The 17500-nt window shown below is 45.2% G+C and overlaps 1 protein-coding gene across 1 annotated transcript in view; it reads left to right on the top strand.

Moving 5' to 3' along the window:
* The window catches only part of LOC143282574 (sodium/potassium/calcium exchanger 2-like), an 87661-nt gene that overhangs the window by 648 nt on the left and 69513 nt on the right, over positions 1-17500 (top strand). Inside the window, exons 1-2 of the mRNA XM_076588263.1 lie at positions 1-122; positions 14924-14941. The exon at positions 1-122 is cut by the window's left edge and continues 648 nt beyond it. Of these exons, the coding sequence (XP_076444378.1) occupies positions 1-122; positions 14924-14941 (140 nt within the window). The remainder of the gene's footprint in view (positions 123-14923; positions 14942-17500) is intronic.

The following is a 17500-nucleotide window of genomic DNA, read 5'->3' as shown; positions in this document are numbered from 1 at the left end:
CTCCTCTTCTTCTGCTACGTGGGCTACGTGCTTTTCATGAAGTTCAACCACGTGGTGGAGACCAAGGTCAAGTCCTGCCTGCGTCGTCCCAAGACCGTCAACAAAGTGCAGAGCACCGACCAGTTGATTGAGCAGGTCAGGGGCATCTGAGAACCCTCTTGATTGTCCTGTCTGAACCCTCTTCCTTTTTCTCTGCTCTTGTTTGTCCTGTCTGAACCTTCTTGTTTGTCCTGTCTGAACCCTCTTCCTTTTTCTCTGCTCTTGTTTGTCCTGTCTGAACCTTCTTGTTTGTCCTGTCTGAACCCTCTTCCTTTTTCTCTGCTCTTGTTTGTCCTGTCTGAACCTTCTTGTTTGTCCTGTCTGAACCTTCCTGTTTGTCCTGTCTGAACCTTCTTCCTTTTTCTCTGCTCTTGTTTGTCCTGTCTGAACCTTCTTGATTGTCCTGTCTGAACCCTCTTCCTTTTTCTCTGCTCTTGTTTGTCCTGTCTGAACCTTCTTGTTTGTCCTGTCTGAACCTTCTTGTTTGTCCTGTCTGAACCTTCTTCCTTTTTCTCTGCTCTTGTTTGTCCTGTCTGAACCTTCTTGTTTGTCCTATCTGAACCCTCTTCCTTTTTCTCTGCTCTTGTTTGTCCTGTCTGAACCTTCTTGTTTGTCCTGCCTGAACCTTCTTGTTTGTCCTATCTGAACCCTCTTCCTTTTTCTCTGCTCTTGTTTGTCCTGTCTGAACCTTCTTGTTTGTCCTATCTGAACCCTCTTCCTTTTTCTCTGCTCTTGTTTGTCCTGTCTGAACCTTCCTGTTTGTCCTATCTGAACCCTCTTCCTTTTTCTCTGCTCTGAACCTTCTTCCTTTTTCTCTGCTCTTGTTTGTCCTGCCTGAACCTTCTTGTTTGTCCTATCTGAACCCTCTTCCTTTTTCTCTGCTCTTGTTTGTCCTGTCTGAACCTTCTTGTTTGTCCTGTCTGAACCCTCTTCCTTTTTCTCTGCTCTTGTTTGTCCTGTCTGAACCTTTTTCTCTGACACTCTTGCTTATTCTCTCCATCCCTCTCCCCTTTTCTCTGAACTCTTGCTTGTCATGTCTGAACTCTTGCTTGTCCTCTCTGAACCCTCTTGCTTGTCCTGTCTGAACTCTTGCTTGTCCTCTCTGAACCCTCTTGCTTGTCCTCTGTGAACCCTCTTGCTTTTTTCTCTGAACTCTTGCTTGTTCTCTTTACGAACTGTTTTGCGTATTCTTTTAAAATTCTCATTTATTCTCTGAACTCTGTTGCTTGTTCTCTGAGAATCCTTCTTTGTCCTTTGAACCTCTTACTTACTGTCTTAACCCTTGCTTACTCTATTCTTTCTCTCTCTCTCTCTCTCTCTCTCTCTCTCTCTCTCTCTCTCTCTCTGTGTGTGTGTGTGTGTGTGTGTGTGTGTGTGTGTGTGTGTGTGTGTGTGTGTGTGTGTGTGTGTGATAGTCGCGTCCATGACCGCCAGATGCTAGCTCACTCCTGGTACCTTGAAGGTAAATCACCGGGGAAGGTGGCAGTGAATGTCTATCAGCTCACTGGGGAAGGTGGCAGTGAATGTCTCTCAGCTCACCAGGGAAGGTGGCAGTGAATGTCTCTCAGCTCACTGGGGAAGGTGGCAGTGAATGTCTCTCAGCTCACCGGGGAAGGTGGCAGTAAATGTCTATCAGCTCACTGGGGAAGGTGGCAGTGAATGTCTCTCAGCTCACTGGGGAAGGTGGCAGTAAATGTCTCTCAGCTCACCGGGGAAGGTGGCAGTGAATGTCTCTCTGCTCACTGGGGAAGGTGGCAGTAAATGTCTCTCTGCTCAGTGGGGAAGGTGGCAGTGAATGTCTCTCTGCTCACTGGGGAAGGTGGCAGTAAATGTCTCTCAGCTCACTGGGGAAGGTGGCAGTGAATGTCTCTCAGCTCACTGGGGAAGGTAGCAGTGAATGTCTCTCAGCTCAGTGGGGAAGGTTACCTCAGTGGGGAAGGTAACAGTGAATGTCTATCAGCTCAGTGGGGAAGGTTACCTCAGTGGGGAATGTAACAGTGAATGTCTATCAGCTCACTGGGAAAGGTTAGCTCAGTGGGGAAGGTGGCAGTGAATGTCTCTCAGCTCAGTGGGGAAGGTGGCAGTGAATGTCTCTCAGCTCAGTGGGGAAGGTGGCAGTGAATGTCTCTCAGCTCACTGGGGAAGGTGGCAGTGAATGTCTCTCAGCTCACTGGGGAAGGTTAGCTCACTGGGGAAGGTAGCAGTGAATGTCTCTCAGCTCACTGGGGAAGGTGGCAGTGAATGTCTCTCAGCTCAGTGGGGAAGGTGGCAGTGAATGTCTCTCAGCTCACTGGGGAAGGTTACCTCAGTGGGGAAGGTGGCAGTGAATGTCTATCAGCTCACTGGGGAAGGTTACCTCAGTGGGGAAGGTAGCAGTGAATGTCTATCAGCTCACTGGGGAAGGTTACCTCAGTGGGGAAGGTGGCAGTGAATGTCTATCAGCTCACTGGGGAAGGCAGCAGTGAATGTCTATCAGCTCAGTGGGGAAGGTAACAGTGAATGTCTATCAGCTCACTGGGGAAGGCAGCAGTGAATGTCTATCAGCTCAGTGGGGAAGGGTTACCTCACTGGGGAAGGCAGCAGTGAATGTCTATCAGCTCAGTGGGGAAGGTTACCTCAGTGGGGAAGGTAACAGTGAATGTCTATCAGCTCACTGGGGAAGGCAGCAGTGAATGTCTATCAGCTCAGTGGGGAAGGGTTACCTCAGTGGGGAAGGTAACAGTGAATGTCTATCAGCTCACTGGGGAAGGCAGCAGTGAATGTCTATCAGCTCAGTGGGGAAGGTTACCTCAGTGGGGAAGGCAGCAGTGAATGTCTATCAGCTCACTGGGGAAGGCAGCAGTGAATGTCTCTCAGCTCAGTGGGGAAGGGTTACCTCAGTGGGGAAGGTAACAGTGAATGTCTATCAGCTCAGTGGGGAAGGTAACAGTGAATGTCTATCAGCTCACTGGGGAAGGTGGCAGTGAATGTCTCTCAGCTCACTGGGGAAGGTGGCAGTAAATGTCTCTCAGCTCACCGGGGAAGGTGGCAGTGAATGTCTCTCTGCTCACTGGGGAAGGTGGCAGTAAATGTCTCTCTGCTCACTGGGGAAGGTGGCAGTGAATGTCTCTCAGCTCAGTGGGGAAGGTGGCAGTGGATGTCTCTCAGCTCAGTGGGGAAGATGGCAGTGAATGTCTCTCAGCTCAGTGGGGAAGGGTTACCTCAGTGGGGAAGGTAACAGTGAATGTCTATCAGCTCAGTGGGGAAGGTTACCTCAGTGGGGAATGTAACAGTGAATGTCTATCAGCTCAGTGGGGAAGGTTACCTCAGTGGGGAAGGTAACAGTGAATGTCTATCAGCTCACTGGGGAAGGTTACCTCAGTGGGAAAGGTAACAGTGAATGTCTATCAGCTCAGTGGGGAATGTTACCTCAGTGGGGAATGTAACAGTGAATGTCTATCAGCTCACTGGGAACGGTTACCTCAGTGGGGAAGGTAGCAGTGAATGTCTATCAGCTCACTGGGGAAGGTTACCTCAGTGGGGAAGGTTACAGTGAATGTCTCTCAGCTCACTGGGGAAGGTAGCAGTGAATGTCTCTCAGCTCAGTGGGGAAGGCAGCAGAATGGTTAAGCCACTCTTCTGCCATCCAGGTCTTGTTAGTATTCCCGCTCTCGCCCTTTCTCTCTAGTTTGCCTGGAAAATGGAACCGAACGTCTAGTCTTTCGGATGAGACGATCAACCGAGGCCCCGTGTGCAGCACGCACCTGGCCCACCAAAACAAGAATCCATGGCAATAAAAGTGTCCTCCTCAGGCAAAATTCTGTAGAAGAAATCCACTCTGACAGTCACACAAATGTACACACGCATGCACTCCAGGCCTGACTAAAAGCGCGTTGGGTCATGCTGCTGGTCACACCTCTGTCTGGCAGATATTCTGTAGCGTATATGGATTTGTCCGAACGCTCGTGACGCCTCCTCGAGAAACTGAACATGAAACTGAAAACTGAAACAGCTCATTGAAAAAAAAGAAAAAGAAAAGGAGGACAGACCTTACATGTCAGGATGTCAGTCACCACTCTGTATATCTGAGCCCCCATCTTCTTGAGACTGCATTACCTTCATTCTCCGATGTCAGTTCGCGTGAAAAGTCCACTCTCGCACATACCCCCCCCCCCCCCCCCCCCCACGCCCCCACCCCCATCCCCACCCACCCCAAACACACAAATAGTTACCTGCACTTCAGATTCATCATACACTGATCTCATTTCAGCCAGATTCAGCAGCCAATGGAGTAAAGGTTAAAGGTTAAAAGTACCCTGACCTTTCTATGGTCGTCAGAGCAGTGATTTCTTTTTTTTTAATTAAAATTAACAGAATGAACATGACGTCATTGTGTGTGCGTCAGTGAACAAACAACAGAAAAATGGGAGGGAAAAGACTGATGAGATAACGGAACAAAAACTGATAGCATAGATTGAAAAGAAAAAAAAAGAAGAAGAAAGAACAAGAATAATAAATATAATGATATTAATAAAAGGAAATAGAATAAAATAAGATAAAATAAAAGACAGCCCATGTAGGTATGATACAGTTTCATAAGGATCGGGATATTTTGTACATTAGAAATGAAGTCAAATTTCAGTTCTGAATGTGAAACCTGTCAAATGAGGAATAATAACCAAAAAAACAAAACAAAACAAAAAAAAAACAAAAAAAAAAACCAAAAAAAAAAACCAAAACAAAACAACAAACAACACAACAACAACAAAAAACAAACAAAAAAAACACACAAAAAACGAAACAAAAAACAAAAAAAAACAACAACAAAAAACCACAAACAAACAAAAAAACAAAACAAAACAAACAAACAAAAAACAACAACAACAACAAAACAAACAAAAAAAACGAGTGCCTCTGACGAAACAGACAGACAGACAAAGACAAACTAATGAAATAATAATGATAATATAGGACCAATCAGCCAGGAACCTATTATACGTCATATCTTTTGTAGAAGTATATTTTCCGTTTCATACTTAAGCTTAAGAGATTAGTTCTTCAACTGTTCCCTCTTTAAAGCACTTGGTTAAAACTTAACACTTGAAGCAGTTGGAATGAAATGTTCGTATTCACCTGTGTCTTGGGCACGGATTAGGAAGACGGGGCCAAGTTTTCTCCTTCCGCTAATCCCATCTTCCCCAACGTTCAGTTATTCATTCACACCAGGATGGGGTGAGGAAAATCGCAGTACAGCGTCTCTCCCAAGGGACACAACACCATGCCGGAAACGGGGGTTATCGAACCCTGATTACAGGTGAACACCGGATCAGGAAGTCAAACACCTATCTTACCATGCCACAGAGTCTACAGGAAGAGTTCTGAGAGAGAGAGAAAAAAATGTTTTCCTGTCAAGACAACATCACGTTGTCTGTGGGGGGTCAGGGGGGCGGGGCGGAAGAGGGGGTGGGGGTGGGGGCTGGGCTGGAGGTGAGGGGGGGGGGGGTGCATTTTATTCTGAAAATTTTGTGATGACTTTTTTTTCCGACTTTTGAGAAGATAGGGAGCAAGATGTTGCATACTTTTTCCACGACCCTTTGATGTGCTGCGATCTTTGGTACTGAACAGTCAGAGACATGACGTGTGTGTGTGTGTGTGTGTTCTTTAGTTTTCACTGGTCCGTGCAGGAGAGGGGTGGTGGTGGTTGGGGGGGTGGGGGGGGGGGGTGCGGGGGGGGGGGGGGGGGTAGTGCATGTGTGTTGGCGCGTATGGGGGTTGCGAGTGGAGAGTGGGGCGATGGGAAGAGGTGGTGGGAGGACTGATACAGGAAAAGAGACATTTGAAAGTGGCAGAACTTTAACAGGAAGAACTGCAAAAAGATTGAACTAACTGAGAATAAAGTATAACCATTTCAAACATTCCTGTAACAGGATGAAGCATAATCATTATAAAAATTAAAAAAAATCAGTCCAAAGTGGATACCAACTGGGCTTTGATTCAAATATCCTGTGATTTGTCGGAGTAATGGATAATTATTCAAAATATCTTCTAAGGACAAAGATGTGTTTAGTGGAAACTGGTCAGTGAGTTTTTGAAAGACCAGTTTTGTTCTGGGACACTCGACAAGTATGTGATAGACATTGACATCTTTTCTGCACAAACACTGTGTGTTTTGGCAATAGCATTTAAACGAAATCGATAAAGTAGACTTATGACTGGTCTTGACTGGGAGACAGATGAATTATATATAAGAATGTGTGTGTGTGTGTGTGTGTGTGTGTGTGTGTGTGTGTGTGTGTGTGTGTGTGTGTGTGTGTGTGTAGAAGGAGAGAGAGAGAGAGAGAGAGAGAGAGAGAGAGAGAGAGCGATGGATGGTTAGATAGGTAGATAAATATGAAAATTATAGAATGGTTGTGGATGCACACACACACACACACACACACACACACACACACACACACACACACACACCTCTGTCTCTCCCTCTCTATGTATATATATATATATATATATATATATATATATATATATATATAGATAGATAGATAGATAGATAGATAGATATAGATATGTGTATCCTTAACCATTCAATGGATGAATAATAGAAATATTGTGGATATACACAGAGGAAAAAAAGCCCCCCCAAAACTATAGAACAGTTATGGATACACACAGAGATATAATAAAACCAAAGCAAGGTTACGGATATACCCAGAAACGCGCAGCCGCAGAACATTTTTGTCCAGACAAGTCCATGTAAGCTAATCTATTATTTATTCACCTTTTTTTTTTCTTCTCAGGGCCTGACTAAGCGCGTTGGGTTACGCTGCTGGTCAGGCATCTGCTTGGCAGATGTGGTGTAGCGTATATGGATTTGTCCGAACGCAGTGACACCTCCTTGAGCTACTGAAACTGAAACTGAAACTGTCCAGACACACAGAGGCTATGAGACCATGGACCGAGTACCTTCAGGGATACACACATGGAAACTGGTCCGAGAAAACATACAGTTAGGTGTGGTGGTGGTGGTGGTGCGTGGGTGGGTGTGATTATGTGTAGGGGTGGGGGCTGGGGGTGGGGGCTGGGAGGCCAGGTGGGGGCGGGGGGTAGTGGGGGTGGGCTGTGGAGCACTCACATCAACAGCAACTGCAACAACAACATCACAACAACAACAACAACAACAAAACCGACGACAATGCCAACGGTTGCCAGGGAATACAGACTGAGACATTATAAGCTGAGAAAGGAGTAAATATGGGGGTGTTTGGGTGGCTGGGTGGGTGGATTGGTGTAAGAGAGAGGTCGGTGGAGGGAGGAGAGAAGAGGGGGGAGGGGTGGGGGGTGGGGTGAAAGGTGGGAGAGGGAGGGTACCCAAACCTTCAATCCAGCGCGGCATGCTTCCCATTTACCCCGTCCGGGACTGGTTTGGGTCTCTAAACCCTTGCGCGGGCGCGGGCGCGCGCGCGCGCGCGCGTGAAGTTTCACCTTTCAGGACTCTCAAACTACCACCACCACCACCACCACAGCCACATCCACATCCTCCTTCACCATCACCACCACCACCACCACCACCATCACCACAACCACGGACGACGATCGATAGACCACTTGGATACCTGAGCTTATCGATCTAGTAGTTGTGGATTGGGAAAGGGCGAGAAGGCTGAAAGGAGAGATGGAACAAGGAAGGGAATGAGGAGGAGGAGGAGGAGGAAGAAGGGGGAGGGGGGGGGGAAGGACGAGTGGGATGGGTGGTGGAGGGAATGGTAGTGGTGGGGAGGGAGGGAAAGGAGGAAGGGAGGAAGTGTGGTGGTGGTGGGGTTGGGGTGGGGATGGGGGGGGGGGGAGGGAAGTTGCCGGAAGTGGGTTAGGTTGGGGAGGGTGGCAATGGCCAAGTGACTCTAATTACAGCGCACTGGAGCGGTACCGGCGAATGGTGGCTGTCATGCTCCTCCCCTCCCCCCTGCCCCCTCCCCTCTCCCCGAACACCCCTCTCACCATCCACCCCCCTCCCCGGCCCCTCCCGCAATTAGCACAATTCAGGCGATTCCGTTGCAACAGCCGCAGTAGCAGCAATGACATAACAACAGCAGCAGTAGCAACAACAACAGCAGCAACAACAACAGCAGCAACAACAGCAGTAGTAGCAACAACAGCAGCAACAACAACAGCAGCAGCAGTAGCAGCAACAATAACAACAACAGCAGTAGCAGCAATAGCACCAACAACAGCAGAAGCAGCAATAGCAACAACAGCAGTAGTAGCAGCAATAACAACAGCAGCCACATGAACTTTTTAAGCTAATGACAAAGTACCAAAGTGTCGCTTATCCCTCAGAAGTTTATTCTGCTTCAATTGCGTTTTCCCTTTCTGTTCCATTTTTTTTCTGCTTTGCACCAGTTTTGTTCTGATTTGTACCTACCATGTCATTGGAGTTCTACAGCTTATGACATTAAATATTTCAGTGTTCAGTGTTAAGTGTTCATTTGTTCTCTCTCTGTCTCTTTCTCTGTCTGTCTCTGTCTGTCTCTCTCGGCTACTGTATATTGCTTTCCACCCCGCAGGACCTACATATCTTTTTGACCTTGTCAATGTTTACACTCCCGCAAGAAATCCTCTCTCTTCCTCTGACTGCTAGCGTTACCTTTTGAAACTTCCTCGTGTCAATACAAGAACCTATGGTGAACGTTCTTTCTTCTTTGCTGCTCCTCACATCTGGAACAACCTTCCTCATCATATCCGTGCACCTGATTCCATTTCTGCTTTTCGCTCATCACTAAAACCTCATCATTTTTTTTTAAACCTATCTATAAGCACTCTCAGCTTCCTTGTTCTCCAATACCACCCATGTCAGCTCACTTTTGGATGTATGAAGAGTGGAGGGGTTTTTGAGAAAGAGTGGTCATGAATGATTTATGTAACTTGTAATATTTTTCTTTCATGTAAAGCGCCCTGAGCTCTTAGAGAGAAAGGGTGCTATGTAGATGTACATGATTATTATTATTATCAATGTTACTATTATTATTCTTATAACTTATACTCAAACTATGATACTGAGGTAGCGCCCTCTCGTGGGGAAGAACTCAGATGTGATCACGTGTTTCGCTTGAACCTTTTTTTGTTTGTTTGTTTGTTTGCATGTGTTTAGAAGGTTTATTTATGTTTATATGTATTTGACTGTGCTTTCATATCTGTGAAACTGCGTTTTGGGGGCATATCTGTTATGCATGTGTGGGTGTATGTGTGAATGTGTGTCTTTATGTTTTATATTTATTTGCTTATTTATCATCATTGTTGTCTTATTTATTTAATTATTTATTTATTATTATTATTATTATTATTTTATCATTATTTTCATTACTACTACCTTTTTTTTTTCTCAAGGCCTGACTAAGCGCGTTGGGTTACGCTGCTGGTCAGGCATCTGCTTGGCAGATGTGGTGTAGCGTATTTGGATTTGTCCGAACGCAGTGACGCCTCCTTGAGCTACTGAAACTGAAACTGAAACTAGAAGGTTCGCTCATATTATAAATATTAGTCGTTAACGATCATGTAATTCCCTCTTCAGACAGGGCCTATGGCTTAATCTGAATTAATTATTCGCATTCGCATTCTCTCACTCTCTCTCTCACTCGCTATTTCTCTTCCCCCCTAACCCCCCTCTCTCTCATTTCTTTCTCTTCTCTCTCACTCCCTTTCTTCCTCTCTCTCTCTCTCTTTCTCTTCTCTCTCGCTCTTTCCATGCCCCATCTCTCTTGTCTTTTCTCTCCACCCCTCTCCCTCTCTCGCTCTCTCTTCCTTCATCGCTCTTTCCCTCGCCTACAGCTATCTGTGTCTCTCACTCTGTCTCTCCTTCTCCCTGTTATCATCATCATCATCATCATCATCATCAATCGTCATCATCATCTTCTTCTTCTCTTTTTTTTCCCCTTCTCTAATAATCATTTCAGTTTATAATGATTTGATCTTTTCAATGATAATATGTGTCGTTGCGTCGTACTTACTTAGGTTGTGTACATGCGCTTTATTTTCATGCGTAATTGTGTGTGTGTGTGTGTGTGTGTGTGTGTGTGTGTGTGTGTGTGTGTGTGTGTGTGTGTGTGTGTGTGTCTGTGTCTGTGTCTGTGTGAGTGTTTTGCCCTTGCTTTTTTTTCTTCTTTTTTTCCCCCACTTTTCCTTCTTTTTTGCCCTTGAGGGCTGGATGTAAAAAATAAAAAAAAGCAGCTGTGCTTACTCCACTACCCTCGTGAAATAAAAATTCGTTTCGTTTCGTTTCATTTCGTTTCGTTTCGTTTCCACTCTCTCTCTCTCTCTCTCTCTCTCTCTCTCACTCCCTCTCCCTCTCTTTAAAAAAAAAAACATCTTAAAAAAAGGCCCTCTGTCTGTCTGTCTGTCTGTCTGTCTCTCTTGTTACCCTGTGACATTTTTATTTTCATACTATCTCATATGTTGAATTATGCTTCCTTTGGCCATGAGCATTTCCCTCCCTGTTATTGCTATGTGTATTTTTTTTTTATTAGACTTACTGTTTCATATTCACATTAGTATAGTATCTGTTAACATACACAATGTCTGCTTATGTGTATGTAAGTGTGCGTGCGTGCGCGAGCGAGAGAGAGGGGGAGAGAGAGAGAGAGAGAGAGAGAGAGAGACTGACACTGACACTGACACTGACACTGACACTGACACTAGTTTATTGAATAGGCCACAGTCCCTTTCAATGAAGGTTCACAGTCGACAGATACATTATTATTTACACGAGGGGAAAAAAATTACACTTGTATATTTTGGACTGCATTCAAGGTCTGGGATCTAAGTTTAAAGGCATAGAAAAGAAACTTCGCAAAAACAAAAATACTCTCTTCTGGAACTCTCACAAACTCTCTCTCTCTCTCTTCTTCGTTGTAGTAGCAGTGGATGTAGCAGTGTTAACAAAATTATTATTTTTGTGTCGTTATCGTTAATGTTGTTATTGTTATTGTTGTCACAAGGACAGATTGGAAGACTGGGCGATGCCTAAAATCTTTATCCTTGAGTAATAAAGATTTTGAATCTTGAATCTTGAATCTCTCTCTCCCGGGTTCTATCTCTCTTTCTCCTCCCCTTTACCCTGTGTCTCTCTCCCCCCCTCTCTCTCTCTCTCCCCATCTCTGTCTCTCTCTGTCTCTGTTACTCTCTGTCTCTCTGTTTCTCTCTGTCTCTGTCTCAGTCTCTCTGTCTTCGAGGCGGAAAATTCTGTCGAAATTCAAACTAGCTCAGTAATTAGAGACCACTCTCTCTCTCTCTCTCTCTCTCTCTCTCTCTCTCTCTCTCTCTCTCTCTCCTCTCCTCCACCTCCCCCCCCCCGTCCCCCGCCCCCTTTCTGAAAATCGAAGAACAAACGATATCGAGGACTCAGAGTCCTCTGTCTGTCTGTCACGACCTCAACTTGTCTCTCTCTTTTCCTCCCTCTTTTTCTCATTCTCTCTTTCATCTCTCTGTCTCTCTCTTCTCCCCCCCCCTCTCTCTCCCCTCTTTCTTACCCCCTCCCTCTCTCTCCCATCTCTCTCTTTTCTCTCTCTGTCTCTTTCTTCTCCCCCCCTCTCTCTCTCTCCCCTATCTCTTATCCCCCTCCCTCTTTCTCTCCCCTCTCTCTCTCTTCTCCCCTCTCTCTCTCTCTCTCCTCCCTCTCTCTCTTCCCTCTCTCTCGTTTCTCTCCCTGTCTCTCTCTTCTCCCCTCTCTCTCTCCCCTATCTCTTCCCCCTCTCTCTCTTCCCCCTCCCTCTCTCTCGTTTCTCTGTCTCTCTCTTCTCCCCTCTCTCTCTTCTCCCTCTTCCTTTTCTCTCTCTCTTTCTTTCTTTCTTTCTTTCTCTCACACTTTCTTTCTCACACCCGAAGCGTAATCGTCACCTAGAGCGATAAGAAAAGGGCTGAACAATCGATTCAGGGAAGAGGAAAAAGACCAGAAATGAGATCGAAGTGGGCCCTCCCGCTCTCTCTCTCTTTCTGTCTCCAACACCCACATCACTCCCCCCCTCTCCCTGCCCCTTCCCCTTCTCCTCAACGCCAGTCAACCTCTCTCACACCCCTCGCCCCCTCCCCTACTTCTTCTCAAGCAACCCCTGTATGTTGTCAGGCATCACACACACACACACAACACACACACACACACACACACAACACACACACACGCACACACACACAAACACACACACACGCGCGCGCACGCACACACACGCGCACACACACACACACACTCAAAACACACACACGCGCGCGCGCACACACACACACACACACACACACACACACACACACACACACGCACACAGCATGCACACACACACACACACACACACAAACACACACACACACACGGACGCATGTACACACACGCTCGCGGGCACGCGCAAACATCAACACAACACACACACACACACACACACACACAGAAGCACACACACACTCTCTCTTTCTCTCTCTCTCTACAACCCCCAGACTCTTATGAATCGGCAGCAGCAGAGACAGCAGCACCAGCAAGCAGCAATGGGCCTGATGTGATCTTCCAACACGAGGCTGTCAAAAACCATGTGACCCGGTCCAGATTTAAGCTTCCGGGATGGCGAGGCAAGGTCGCATGGTGTCACGCAAGCAAAGTGCGCAAGAACGTCATCATGAGAGCGAAACTCTGTGGAGGGGGGGTGGAATGGGCTTTGGGTGGTTGTTAGCAGTCCAGCGCATTTATTTATTTATTTATTTATTTTTGTGTCATAGACTGTACTATGTCAAACTGATGCAAACTAGACCTATCGGTGTGCTCTGCTTGGCCAAATTTCGCACGGCTGACAGTGAAAAGACGACCCGTCTTGCCCGGTCCGCTCTTAGCCAATCAAACGCCTGCGCGTTTATTTGTTTGTTTTTCTTTCTTTCTTTCTTTCATTTTGTCTGTCTGATCAGGATGTCTGTTTAGTCTCTCCTCCCCCCCCCTCCTCCCTCCCTCACTTTTTGCCTACCAGCAACCCCCACCCCCACCCCCCTCCAACCCCTCCCCTCGCCCCCTCGCCCCCTCCTCCCTTTTTTTCTCTCTGGAAAGTGCACTGACAAAATTTAGATTTGGTGTTTCAAATATTGCTGTTCACAGTTTCAGATACTGTAGTAGGAGTGAATATGTATATATGTGTCGATTGTGCAACCTGGGTAGGGAAGATGAATTGCATTTTTTGCTATGTTGCCCTGCTTTGAGTGACCTCAGACAAAGATTAATTCAACCTAAATATTATAAAGATCCCTGTGCTTTTAGATTTAATCTGCTCATGTCGTCAAAACATGAGCTTAGCCAACAAAACTTGGCCATATATTTATATGAGGCATTGAAGAGACTTCGCATTGTTATTTTGTGAATGTTGTTGAGTATTGTATTAGCTACTTTTGGTTGATTTGTAATGTTGGTTTATTGTGTCAGGTCATTTTCCTTATTTATGTTCTTGTATGACCCCCTTCAGTAAGGGGCTTTGGCCTTAATCTGAATAAAACATCGTTATCGTTATCTGGAAAGTCGTGTCGAAGAAGGCAAGGGCTGTACCAGTCGTGTGTCGTCCTGGGGACCCCTGCTACGTATACGGTAGCTGGACTGGCCTAGCTGGAGATGCGAACGCACCAGTACCAGTGGACTGCGCGCGCCCCATCTCCCCTGTCTGTTTAATTAATAGCAGCACCTCCCCTTGGCAGACTGGTTAAATTGTTGCGCCCCAACAGCAGCCTCCCACAGAACGACAGTTTTCATCAACATAGTGCTGTTGGTTGGTCATCAAGTGGAAGAAGAAGAAGAAGAAGAAGATCATTACTTCGGGATGAGATATGATCTTCTTCTTCTTCTTCTTCTTCCACTTGTCTTGAGAACAGTTCACTGCTAGTTTGGAAAATGTGGATGGGTGAAGGAAGTGAGAGAGAATCTAGACAGTGAGAGGAAAGGGGGGCGAAGTACACAACTTCTCCTCTCCCACGTGGGTTCATAGTTTTTTTCTCTTGTTTTTTGTATCATATATATATATATATATATATATATATATATATATATATATATATATATATATGTGTGTGTGTGTGTGTGTGTGTGTGTGTGTGTGTGTGTGTAATCTTGATAGTCAATCCCAAGTTTAAAGACTGTTGGTTGGTCGTCAAGTGGAAGAAGAAGAAGAAGAAGAAGAAGAAGAAGAGGAAGATCATATCTCATCCCGAAGTAATGATCTGAATCGGCTACGATCTTCCGCCTGTCTGTCAATGTGTGAGGTTTGATGTCTATAGTTACACTGTCTGTCTGTTTTCTGCCTGTCTGCCTCGTCTTTTTGTCTTCGTGTGTCTGTCTATCGCTCTTGTCTCTTCTATCTATCTATTCATCTGTCTGTCGCTATATATGTCTGCCTATTTGTCTGTCTATCTGACGTGTGCTGTGGTCAAATGGTTAGAGCGCTGGTTTCTAGCCTGAGTGTCCTTAGTTCGATCCCCTGTCGAACCTGATTTTTTCCCCCGATCTCCCAGGTCAACAGACCTGCTAGTGCCTGAACCCCTGTCGCGTGTACACGCTCACAGAAGATCAAATACGCACGTTAAACATCCTGTAATCTATGTCAGTCAGCATTCGGCGGGTTATGGAAACAAAAACGTACCCAGCATGCACAGCTCCGAAAACAGAGTATGGCTGTCTGCGTGGCGGAGTAAAAAAAGGAAAAAAACCCTGTCATACACGTAAAATGTTACGTGTGTGTGTGTGTGTGTGTGTGTGTGTGTGTTCGCGCGCGCGCGCGTGACTGAAACCCGACTGAATGACACATGAAACGAATGATGAGCGCCCAATGGCAGCCGTCAGATAGTTCCACCCAGGTAGGCAGCCTGTTGTGCAAATGACTCGGTGTTTGTAAAGCGCTTAGAGCTTGGTCTCTGAGCGTGGGTAGGCGCTGTATAAGTATCCATGTCATCATCATCATCATCTTTCAGGCTTGTAAGCTGTCTGTCTGGCTGTCTGTACGTCATTCGATGGTTATTACGTAAAAGGCAAAAACACCAGTCACATGATTTCAAACTACAGATTTCACACACACACACACACACACACACACACTTAAGAACCACGAAATAAATGAAGATATATTTTCATAAAATGTTGAAAAAAAAGAAAGAAAGAAAGAAAGAAAAAAAAGAGGGAAAAAGCCAGACAGAATTTACATTATACAGGCGGCTTGTCATCAACTACTGGTCTGTCACTGAATTCACACACGGGTACCATTAACAGCTTGAAAAAAAGCGTTTAAAATAATCTTTTTTTTCAGCTAAAACACACACACACACACACAAAGTCCCCCCAAAATACAACAACAATTATTCTATGTTTTATCAACGACAGCTGTGGTTTGTCACTGTCAAAACTATAACTGAGCACGTGCAACACGGAACCTGGTGGGTATGTGTAGTGCTCATACACTGACGTTTCGTTTGCTGAAAAATCAGCCACCATGCCCGAAAGAAGGAAACTGTTTAGGTGCCAGTTGCATTTCTTGGTTCTAACTTTTTTTGACAGTTACACGTGACTAAATGCCTTACGTTGACCGACCGAACTACGCCATTGGTCAGTTCCATACTACACACGGTTAGTAGCGGGTTATGACCATACTAGACTCTTCCGCCCAAGCAATGCAACTGGGTCCAGGTTCCCAAGGGGTCCCTCACTTTTTGGGATACTTGTTAAGACGAAGTTATTCAAAGAAATGATCGGTCGGGTACGATCTTAACCTGATCTAATCTCTCTCTCTCTCTCTCTCTCTCTCTCTGTCTGTATTTATCTCTCTCTCTTTATATATCTATATATCTATATCTATCTATCTATCTATCTATCTATCTATCTATATATATATATATATATATATATATATATATGGTATAAAAAAAAAGTTTGACTGCATGGGTTCTTTCAAAACAGGATACAAAAAACGAAGGAAAAAAACAACTATGAACCCACTTAGGAGAGGAGAAGTTGTGTACTTCGACTCGTAGAGTCTTCAAAGCAACTGAAGATAGCAGCAGTCACAAGTGCAGTTTTCTGGCTGTTGAATAAAAATTCACTTGTCTTGAGAACAGTTCACTGCTTGTTTGGATAATGTGGATGGGTGAAGGAAGTGAGAGAGAATCTAGACAGTGAGAGGAAAGGGGGACGAAGTACACAACTTCTCCTCTCCCACGTGGGTTCATAGTGTTTTTTTTCCTCTTGTTTTTTGTATCATATGTGTGTGTGTGTGTGTGTGTGTGTGTGTGTGTAATCTTGGAAGTCAATCCCAAGTTTAAAGACTGAACACGGCACCATGACCTGTTGGGCTCACTGGATGATGCATGTTATGCGATTATAGATTAAATATTAAATCCAGGCCCAGATGTCTTCGTCTTTTTTCATCATGTAATGGAGAACTCGCCAAAAATACAGACTTTGTTAATCTTTTAACCATATATATATATATATATATATATATATATATATATATATATATATATATCTATATCAATAAGAGAGTGGTCCACATTTAACAACGATACCTCCCTCTGCATTTTATCTGACAGCCAATATGAGACAGTGATCTGAGATCACGTGACAGGGAGGATTTATTGCTTGCACATGTCACAGGACTCAGCGCTGTCGTGGCTGTGTGGATTGGGAGGGTGGTGCTGGTGGTGGTGATGGTGAGGGGTGCTGGGTGGAGGATGTGTGGGGATGAGGGACGTTGGTACTGGGGAATTTGAGCGTTTCTTCTCACAGATTTTTCTGCTTCAGTTTTTGTTCCTTTTGAGCCCAAGATTGGCATTTTTTTCTTCCCTTGCTTTTATTCTGTTCCCTTACCCTTTCCTCTTCTTTTTCTCCTCCTCCTCTTCTTCTTCTCCTTCTCCTCCTCCTTCTTTCTCTTCTTCTTCTTCTTCTTCTCCTCCTCCTCTCCTTCTTCTTCTTCTCCTCCTCCTCCTTCTTCTTCTTTTTCTCCTCCTTCTCCTCCTCCTTCCTTCTTCTTCTTCTCCTCCTCCTTCTTTTTCTTCTTCTTCTTCTTCTTCTCCTCCTCCTCCACCTCCTCCTCATCCTTCTTCTTCTTCATCTGCTTCTTCTTCTTCCTCCTCCTCTTCTCTGTCTTCTCCTCCTCCTCCTCTTCTTCTTCTTCTCCGCCTCCTCCTCCTTCTTCTTCCTGTTACCATCCTCATCATCATTACCATCATCATCATCATCATCGTGATTATCTTTCTTGTTCATTCGTCGTTCGTTCTCGTTTCAAATTCTGTCCTCCCTTTTCTTCCGTTAGTAGATGTATCATTTGACATTTTTGTATTGTTGTTTCATTCCTCATTCTTTCCTTTCTCGACTTTTACTCTACAATGCAGTACAGTACAGTACAATATAGTACAGTACAGTACAATATAGTACAGTATAGTACAGTACAGTTCGATACGGTACAGTACACTGCAGTGCAGTATAGTACAG

This window comes from Babylonia areolata, chromosome 5 (assembly GCF_041734735.1).
Source record: "Babylonia areolata isolate BAREFJ2019XMU chromosome 5, ASM4173473v1, whole genome shotgun sequence".
NCBI classification, from domain to species: Eukaryota; Metazoa; Mollusca; class Gastropoda; order Neogastropoda; family Buccinidae; genus Babylonia; species Babylonia areolata.
Note: the sequence above shows the minus strand (reverse complement) of the source record. Positions and strands in the feature narration are given on the sequence as shown.